Raw genomic sequence first — 10,200 nt, 5'->3', positions numbered from 1 at the left:
CTACACAGATTAAGATCTTGTTTAGCAAACCAGAGCTTTTCCAACTACCCATTTTTTTCTCCAGTAACAGTTTTGTAAGACTCAGTTCGATACCACGAGACCCCTCCCAGCAGCCTCAGCCTATAGCAGCATATCTAAACGAATGTTCAGGCACATCTAATGTAGCTGTAACTTTAATCGTATATCAAAAAGGAAAGTTTTAAGTCCAATATTAAAAGTACAAATCCAAATACAAACTGGTTCTGGAATCACTCTGTAGAGAGTCTTGGCTTTAATTACTTGTGTTGCAATATCGCTGCGCTTCACCCAGTCTAGGACCTGATAGGATCTAGTGAGCATGGAAACTGTTACATAAGCAAACAAGATTGTATTTTTTCAGTATTAAGGTGGCTAGCTAAGGGCTAAGAGACAACAGAAATTCACAAGAAAACAAAAACTGAGTCCAAAGTTGAATGAATTTAACTACAAATTCACTAATTACTGATTACGTAAGCAAAATAATCAGTTTTTCTGGCCTTTGTTTCATACACATTCAGATGCATTTTGTTTCTGGCTTCATTTTTGTCTTCAGTAATTAAAAAGCATGGTCTATTGGGCCAACATCAAATGACTGGCCTGGGCATTGAAGAACATCCCATTTCTTTGCCATGATAAACTCTTGGGTTTCTCTTGGGTCATTATCCATTTGCCCTGTGAAACAGTATCTGATTAGTTTAGCAAAATCTGTCTGGACAGCCCTTTACACTTTATAATTTATCTACTATTTCTATTAGCAGTCACATCGTTAACAAACAGAGGTGGCTAGTTTCATTGGGAGCCATACCATAATACTGACTCTACCATGTTTGACAGATAATGTGATATTCTTTGGATCATGAGCTGTTTTTGTCCTTCTTCACACTTTTCTCTTCCCATCTTTTTGTGAAAAGGTAATATTAGTTTCATCTGCCCAAATATATATATATATTTTTCAGAACTGTTCAGGCTCCTCACGAGTTTAATCTGTCCTTCCTGGTTGTGGGTTTGCACCTTGCTCTAAACAATCTTTCTCTTAAATGTGGACTTTTAAAATGAAACACCTACCTCTTTGAGAGTGTACATGACTTGGTTAGATGGCATGAACACTCGTGACCATGGAAATAATTCTGTGATCATCACTTTTAGTTGTCATTTATAGTCTTTCACACCTTTTCGTGTTGCTGAGCTGGTCACTGCATTCCTTCTCTGTACCAGATTGTTGATTTGGGCACTCCTACGTTTTCTCTCTCTGTCCCTGAAATGTTTATTTTGGTTTTCAGCTAATGTTGTCTCCTTCACTTCAATTGACATCACTATGGATATTGAGACGTCTACTAAATGTTCAGCACTTCAATTTCAGATCGTTTAGCTGCTTAGTTTGTCATGGAATAATGGAACAATGGATCTCACCTGCTCATTAAAAAAAGTGTCCAATTACCCGTGAACACAATTATTAGTATCCTAATGTGATACTGTACCAAATCAGTGAACAGTTATAGCATAACTAAACGATAAAACGGGCTTGATGTCAAAGAATGTATTTTATTTTAGAATTTTATTTCCTTTCTTTCACCTTTCTGTTTTTTTGGCTTTTATTTCAGTTTTGATTAAATGTTTTGTTATAAGTCATTTAAAACCTGCAAACAAACACTTGTGTCACAAATCAGTGACGTTCCCCTTTAAACTGAGCTTCAGTCAAAAATCTTTTGGCTCTAAACTTGGCCAGACTGGACTTTGAGAGAAAGCAGAGGCAGTTGTTACTGCAGTCCCCGATAAGAGGCTGGAGAGTTTAAAAGAAAAATGGCAGAACAACCAGATTCAACTGCAATTTCTTGTGCAAAAGCTCTCTCATCTTTTGTCGAAAAAGGAAAAGCTCTGCTGGACCTCGCTGAGAAGGAAAGCAGGGAAGGTAGGTCACACAAGTGTACATAAAAATAGACACCAGTCGTCAAACAATTTATGGACGTAGCATGAGCAGGGGTTGTGGAAGTCCTATCAATCGTTATACATAAAGAATCCTCTGAAACAGATGGTTAGCTGCTAACTTCATGCACTTTGTGACGCACAGGCTCGTGCCAAGAATTCGTCAGGCAGAAAATCCGCATAGAGCGTAAACAGTCACTGCTGGGTCTGATTGAAGCCGGTGCAACTCTGTACAACAGGTCTAAAGTCCCACCTTCAGTTTAACTAAGCAACCTCTTCTGTTAAACCTTATTATATTTAATATTTTTAGCTAAAATATGTAATGAAGTGTTATATTTCAGGCCCATTTTTTCTGCTTCACAGCCTGTCTGTTAAACGAAAAAAGGATGCAGAGGATCTCTGGAGCAAAAATACAAAGTAAGAGCACAAAAATTCAACTTGTACAATGTATCGAGGTATTATCATCTAGATTACATGACAAAGGCCAAATCAGCTGTAGCTTGTGCTGTCACAATTGCTGTGCATCCACTCACTGATTCACATAGTACAGTAAGTCACAGCCTTAATAAACTGACATGACCCCTGAAAACTATTCTGCATGATGTTCCCAGCTGTGCTGCTTTGAGAGAAGCTCGTCAGGACTTTAAAGAGCTCGAAGTGAGTTCTTTTAATACAAAATGTAAAATATTTTTAAAAAGCATACTCACCACGGTCATTTTACGTAGTGCAGCCAATGTACCGCAGGTGCAGTGGGATGCCTTTCTACAGCGTTTGGATGATGAGCTACAACTGAGTCCTAAAATACACAATGTCGATCATCAATCAAAATGCATTTCACCAGATACGCCGCTCATCGATGCCAGAACTGGAGAGTGGGTTTGATGAAAGTCTTTAATGCTTCCACACTTATTAAAAAAGCGTAACAATGAACCTCATATATCTGCCAGTTTTTATGCGTCATTGGTGCTGTCTGCTTTGCACCTTTATATTTTACTGAGGCTTTTTGTTTGACAGAACAGTAACGCTGCAGAAATATCTTGGGAGAGGTAAGAAGATATTGCTGGTGTTAATCCGTCAGTTCTCCTGTCTGCTCTGCCGTCTACACGTTCAAGATCTGCAGAAGAATCAAGTAAACATCACACACCTAATAACAATGCTTAACCAAAAGAATGATTACCAAAGAGTTATAAGGTGAAAACTTTGCATATCTCAACATGCTGTGCAGTGTGTCTTTTTTAAAAGTTTTGGGTCTAATTGTAATCAGTGTGTGTAGAGGAAATCATTAAAGAGGAAGTAGTGAGTATCTACAGTCATCCGTAATACATGACTCTATCATGATATGGGGCTGCATTTCAATCAGTGGTGTTGGGGTTCTTGTCAATAAATGGTATTATGAATGTAGAAAAGTATCATCAGATGTTGATACACCACGCAATAATACCATCTGAAAGTCGTCCGATTGACAGTGATCCCAAAAACACTGCTAATGCAGTAAAAGTAAACATGGATAGATAGAAAAACACACAATGAAACATAATTAGGCATACACCGGCCTCCCCACATCCTGGACTCATTATTGAAGCAGTGTTTGATCATTCAGTTTAATCAAATTCAATAGTTTTATTTATATAGCACCAAAATCCCAACAATAGCCTCAAGGCTATCAGGCTTTTCCCCCCCCCATTCTCTGTTAAGATACCAGAGAACGGAACAAAAGGCAGCAACATCCAAAGAAGAGTTTTGAATGCCCAAGTTCAAAGTACACATGCTGTTTTTGCCCCATACACTGTGTTCCTATTTTCTTTTTTTCAGTAAACTGTTGGCTCAAGACTTCTGCACCATGGTGTATATGCAGTGTGATATTCTCATAAGTATCTACAATCAGCTGATCTCTAAAATCCCCCAGTACAGTATATAAAACTTACATATACTTTTATCTCTAATGTTACTTTGCAGAGTTCTCTGGATGCACACTTAGTACAAGTGGTGGTCATTTCGTTTGGCTGTCAGGAGGGAGCATCACACTGGGTAGAGCAAACAGGCTGTCAGTACGACATGCTGCTGGATCCCAGTAGAAAGGTCAGGGGTCAACATCAGACAATACACATTTCAGTCTTTGATGAATAAATAAATTAACTCATTGTTTGGTATTGCAGATGTATAGTGCATTTGGTCTGGGAGCATCTCTGCAGAAAGTGTTAAACTTCGGTAACATGCTGATCTACTCTGAATATGTAGCGAACGACATGGAGTTTCCACGAGAGCTTCCGTGGATTCAAGACGACATGTTTCAGGTCATCAGAATTCAATATGACTATTTTGTGCAACACATCTATCTATGTATTAATGAATTCTAAGAGGTGATAGAGAAATTCACTAAATTTTCACCACAAAGAAAGACTTTTAAGATTTATGAATAATTTCTCGTTACTGTCATTTGTTCCAGCTGGGAGGCAACTTTGTTTTGGACGAACATGGAAGGGTGCTGTTCTCTCACCGCTGCCAGAGTCCAATAGACCGACCCTCAGTGGAGGACATTTTATCTGCACAGTGAATATTAAAATCCTTCATGCACGGCATGACTTAATTAAAGGGAAAAAGAAACAGATGATGTCAGCTGATTCATTCTTTGTATCAAGTTAAGATAAATGTGATTATTAAGCCATCTTTGAAACGATAATTTTGTGAGAACTGCTTTAAAGGTATTACTTTTTTTTTTATACAGTGCTGTGAAAAAGTATTTTCCACCTTTTAGATTTTTTCATTTTTTCCTTATTTGTCATATGTATATCTTTCAGATCATGAAAAAAATGTCAGTACTGGACAAAGATAACCCAAAGATAACCCCAAATAAAATTATTTTATTTATTAAGGGAAAAAAGTTATCCAAATCTACATGTGAAAAAGTAATTGCCCTTAAACCTAATAACTGATTGTGCCACCCTTGGCAGCAATCAAGCGTTAGCAAGAACTGGCAATGAGTCTCTCACATCGCTGTGGAGGAATCTTGGCTGCTGCTCTTTGAAGAATTGTTTTAATTCAGCCACATTGTAGGATTTTCAAGCATGTACGGCCTCTTTGAGGTTATGCCACAGCATCTTAATCAGATTTAAGTTTGGATTTTGATAAGGTCACTCCAAGCCTTTATTTTAGTTTTGGTATTTTTTAGCCATTCAGATATCCTGCTGTATTAAGTGAATCAAGTGAGCTTGAACTTCAGTGTATAAACTGATGACTGGACATTCAGGACCTTCTGGTAGAGAGCAGAATTCACAATCAATTACAGAACGTAATGGAGGCACAAGCAACAAACCAGCCAAAGAGACCAGATTCAGATTAAAAGTTTAAAGATAAGATGATGAAATAGGAAGTACATTAAATATGAAAACGTATGACAGACACAATATCACTGCACTGTCCCAGTTTCCCACTTGGAACTCTTGGATTGCATTAGCACTACGGGTAACTTGCACATATGTCAAGGCATCTAAGTGTTTAACGACACACAGCCCTTTTAAATTACAGCTCCACAGTAAGAGTATGCATCCTAAACATGTCCGAAGTGCACATCTGTCACCCACTGACTGCATGTAATGCATTGTCACATGAAACAAAAAGTGCAAACTGCTGAGTGGTTGAAGTCCAACATCAGGTAATAATAACAAACTACAACTTATGGTTGGGTTTCCACAGTTTGCAATTGCTTACACAGCATTGCGAAAATGAGGTGATGCAGCACAGCCTCTATTCTAAGGTCTGAAGCCTCTTTTGTCCTTTGATAAGTGATAAAACCTGGTGTATAAATGAAGTCCATTTAAACATGGCATTTTACCTTAAAAAGCATACATTTTGCAGAAACAATAACTGTTTTCAACTTTAAAATCTGATTTTAAAACTGCTACTTCTCATATCTGAGTTTCAATCAATGATTAGAAAATGATGCAAGAAAAATTCTCGCCAAATTTGCAATAGCAGAAGAAGAGCAGTTCAAAAATATATCTTAACGATAAAAATCAAGATGAAGGCTGAAGGCAGAAAATGCACCTCTGCAGACATAAATCACAGGATCAAGCTTCATAATGCTGCATGTTTAATGACATAAGCCTGCGCAAAACCCTTGAAATGATGAGCAGTAAACTCAAGAGTTATAAAAAGAAGCAGGCCTTTGATCAAGACTCTTCTTAGACATCTTCAGACTAGAACTGCTTAAGAGACCCATCATTTTAAGACAGTCCTTAATCACCAGAGATGGCAAACGTGGACAAACTCATCATGCAGATATGAGACTTTGGGCCATTCCAGAGGAAGATTGCCACACTTGATAGTTTTCGCTTTTGTACTTGTTGGAGTTGTTTTCTTAGGCCACACTCTGGATCACTGGTGCTGGAGTCATGGATCTGAGGGCCTCTGGGAGGAATGTGGATGGAGTGATGTCAAGGTGCGGGACGTGACCATTCCCCACTCAGAACAGTCTGGATCTTTCAGCCGTTGTGAGAGATTTGCAGTGGACTGGAGCGAAAGCCAAAAGAAATATGATGAACTTGACTGGCAGCGGATTTCTAATGCAACCCAGACGGTGGCGTGCGAAAGCAGATGGGTGTTAACCGCACTACTATTGTTTTAAAGGTAAATGGTCATTTTTTTCCTATTTCTCCAATGATGTCATAGTATAATGCCATATATCATTAAATTGATTTTACAGCTGTTGTAATTGAGCTCATGGGTTGGGTTTGCATTAGACTGATTCATGTTTTGACTACTTGAGAAGAAACTCATTGCATCACATGTAATATTCATGTGATGTTGTGTAACTCTGGAACATGACCTAATCTGTCCTGCAGCTAAAAATAAAACAAGTGAGCCATGTTACCATGAGAGTTTTAAAGAAATCCATTTTCAGTTGTGAAAAGAAGTCTTTTCCTGGATCTAAACTTTCAAATATTGCCCCCCTTGCTATTCTCGTCACACACATTCGTTTGTGTTCTTTGGTTTTTACTAGGTTTATTTTACTGTTATAGTCATGAAATCACAAAGGAAAACAGTGTTAATCTTTGTGTTTCTTGGAATTCCTTCCCACCTAGTTTTTAGATCCTGGCTCGCCGACCTGAATCAAGTTTCCCTGGCATGTGGATTTTTCATTGGAACTTTTGTGACAGGTTACCCAGCTGTCAGGTTATAATAAACCTATGCACCAATGACAACACATTTTTTTCTTTTCACCAACAAATCAATTTAAGCATACCCCTCTAACTCATTGACCCTAGATGACGTCACCGTTTATGGACCTTTTTGATTGCTTGTTTAGCATTTTAGTCATTTCATCACTCTTTTAAAACAAGATATCAAATCACTGAGGATATAAAGTAGCAACTTACAGGGTAGCAATGCGTAATCTTTCCTTGGATTGTCATCTGATTTACTTTAAATTGGAAAATAATTTATAAAATGATCATGATTTTGTACTAAGTAGGGCTTAAAACTAGCGATTCCAACTATAATCCCATTATCAAAATGAATAGTGACATATCAAATCAAGTGAAAACTACACAATGATTTCTTGTACATTTTTATACTTTTATTTTTTAACTAGAGAACCCCTTGTTGGCCACTAGATAGAATGGAGGTTTAAGGAGCCCTATTCTTAGACTTAGCAGCTATCTATCCATCTTTTACACTAGGTTGTTGGCTGCGAAAAATCAAATCTACCCTTTGACTATTAATTTAGCATATTTTGTCACATATTGTCTCCTTTGTTGTGTTAGACTGATCCGCTTTCAATGTTCTGCTAAAACATGTTATTTTCTTTACGTAGTGATTGAGTTCTTTGGGTCCAACAACAGGAAATTTGTGGCCATGGTGATTTGAACTTCCTACTCTATTGGCATGGTTATCCTGCCTGGCTGGTCTGGCTTACTTCCTGTCCTCCTGGAAGACTCTGCAGCTGGCCATGAGTCTTCTTTGCATCCTGTTTATCTCAAACCATTGGTATGAATATAATTTTCCTTCAATGTGACACATTCAATGCTTAATCTTCACTTCATATTCACGCTGAGTCCAATAGTAAGTTGTGTTATGTTTGTTAAAAGGATCCACACTGGTTGTTTTCACAACAAAGAACTACGGAGGCCATGAAAGTTGCTGCAAACAATGCTAAATGCAATGGGAAATGTTTATCACATGATCTACCAGAGGTATGACAACATTTTTGAACAACTGTATAATCTTATTAACATAGGAGATGCAATTTACAAATGGAATATTTTAACAGTCTATTAAAATGTTTTTAGATCATTCATTAGGAGTAAAAGAAGGAAGTACACCCAATTATGTCAATTATGGACTTGTTCAGGACACCAAATATAAGAAAAAACACTCTAATTTTAATGTATACTTGGTAAATCAGTCTGAAACTACAATTAAGGATTTTATGTTTTTATACATCACGATGGTACCATACTATAATTCTTTGATCCAGGTTTACAAGCACGTAACAATGTCTTCTTGGATTTTTTTCTGTGCTGTGGTGGAGCTTCCCATTGGGCTCATATTTTATCTGCTGGTCAACAAGGGGTTGATGCTCCCTCAGATACTCACTTTCACCACGGCCATTTTGGTTTTGAAATTGAAGGTGACAAGTGAAGGATGGATCTGACTGTGCAGCTAGACGTTTATCGGCTAACAGTTTACAGACAAAGAGTATAGGAGTATAGGAGCTTTTAGAGCTGAACTGATTTCACCCAGTGAACAACTGCTAGGAACCACTCGCCAACCAGTGGTTGTATCACATTCACATTATTGGAGACATCTCAAAAGCAATGTGCACTTGCATCATGTGTGAAATCTCTGTAGGCAAAAGTCTACCAGTCCTTTCAACCACCGATATCGCCCTCTGGTGCCCATTACAAAAAGAGCAGGTTTAAAACACTTCTATATTGGCTTCACTTTTCAGACCAATGTGGCTCTAACTGCCTGTTGTCAGTTTTAATTTCTCACAGAAATCTGGGTGTGTCAGTGTGTTCATCAGCTAGTGGCACTGGAGCCATTGTAGCCCCATTCCTGCTATACAGACTGGCCAGTATGTGGCTGGAGCTGCCTCTGGTTCTTTACAGTTAATTTAAAGTTTTTGATCTACCTGCGACTATTTTGTATATAGTAAAATTTAAAGTATTTAGCATATTACATATGTTATCTTTGTTTCAGGTGTGATGTTGATGTGGTACAGTGTACAGGAGATGTCTATAGTTGCCCTGCCAGAGATCATAGAATTGATTTGCAGAAATGTTTCAGGATAATGAAAAATAAATTTCAAAACATGAAATAGAAATGTGCTGGGAAAAAAAAACACTGGAGGAGGGAGGAAGACAGCAGAAAGAAAATCAGTGTTTGATGTCTAAGAGACAAGAGTGTGCTTAAAAAGCCCAGTTTTCCAATTAGGCATTTGCCGCAGAGAGATTCATGTTCGAAGTCCTTCATTTTTGTTTGTGTGCGCTTTCTGACAGGAAGAAAGAGAAATCGAAATATGCAGAGGGAAACAGCTTGATGAAAGTCTGACGCTTCACAGAGAAAAACATTAGTGGATTTTTTTCTGCAGATGTCCTGTGTTTACAATACACTGAACAGTAGCTTCACAGCCAGTGAAAAGTTACTTAAAACTGCCGTGGTTGTGCAGACTTGTGTTACATTCATATGAAGTGTTAACTAGAAATATAGACACTGTGAAGTGATGAAACACACAAGGTGTTATTGACAGTCAAATGAATAAGAGATCAGCACCTTTATGTCTCCTTGAGATAAAAGGGGTGTTAAAACTAAAAAAAAACAACCCTCAGGTATTTGAGTTACAGACCCAAACACCAAATACGCAATTTTGCCAACATGTAGCCATTTATAAAACACTTTGGCCCCTACAAGAGATCCCAAGACCCTTATGTTGTCTAAGTACTATCATTTTTGTTCCTTTTATTGATTGTGTTTAATAAACACCTCTTTCATCAATTCAGCTCTATATTGGTTTATCTATACATCCATCCCACTACCACAACTCCGTGAACCTGGTTCTGAAATGCAGATGCAATAGCTTTCTTTTGTTACTTTCACATGCACTGTTTACCCGCCTGTAACCCTGTTCCAATGTGATTGGTCATTAGAGCTACATATAGCTGCATTGAGCTTTGTGAGATAGTGTTATCCTGCTCAAATTAGTCATCAGAAGATTGGTATAATGTAGTAATATAGGGATCGACATGTTCAGCAACAATA

General features: G+C 37.9%; 2 protein-coding genes across 2 annotated transcripts; both read left to right on the top strand.

Annotated features, from left to right (window-relative positions):
• The first annotated feature begins 1,692 nt into the window (after positions 1–1,692).
• On the top strand, positions 1,693–4,506 carry LOC102313428. The gene is made up of 9 exons (XM_005946060.2): positions 1,693–1,927; positions 2,087–2,180; positions 2,305–2,358; positions 2,553–2,598; positions 2,686–2,813; positions 2,956–3,070; positions 3,898–4,020; positions 4,098–4,235; positions 4,388–4,506. The coding sequence occupies exons 1-9, from the start codon at positions 1,819–1,821 to the stop codon at positions 4,493–4,495; spliced, it is 915 nt and encodes a 304-aa protein (XP_005946122.1). The 5' UTR covers positions 1,693–1,818; the 3' UTR covers positions 4,496–4,506.
• Positions 4,507–6,189: 1,683 nt separating this feature from the next.
• On the top strand, positions 6,190–10,167 carry oct2 (organic cation transporter 2). The gene is given in 10 exon segments (XM_042213325.1): positions 6,190–6,260; positions 6,262–6,559; positions 6,941–7,108; positions 7,558–7,842; positions 7,844–7,927; positions 8,016–8,132; positions 8,210–8,255; positions 8,417–8,456; positions 8,458–8,587; positions 8,791–10,167. Coding segments are annotated over 10 exon segments (1,503 nt in total). The 3' UTR covers positions 9,055–10,167.
• The last annotated feature ends 33 nt before the right edge of the window (positions 10,168–10,200 follow it).

This window comes from Haplochromis burtoni, unplaced genomic scaffold (assembly GCF_018398535.1).
Source record: "Haplochromis burtoni strain Fernald_Lab_line unplaced genomic scaffold, NCSU_Asbu1 Contig_435, whole genome shotgun sequence".
NCBI lineage: Eukaryota > Metazoa > Chordata > Actinopteri > Cichliformes > Cichlidae > Haplochromis > Haplochromis burtoni.
This window is presented reverse-complemented; position numbering and strand designations above follow the sequence as displayed.

Excerpts from the sequence above, each read along its gene's own strand:
- LOC102313428 (XM_005946060.2), top strand. The coding sequence starts at position 1,819 with ATGGCAGAACAACCAGATTCAACTGCAATTTCTTGTGCAAAAGCTCTC. Across the intron at positions 2,814-2,955 it reads ATCGATGCCAGAACTGGAGA|AACAGTAACGCTGCAGAAAT; the intron begins GTGGGTTTGATG and ends TTTGTTTGACAG. Across the intron at positions 3,071-3,897 it reads AAGATCTGCAGAAGAATCAA|AGTTCTCTGGATGCACACTT; the intron begins GTAAACATCACA and ends GTTACTTTGCAG.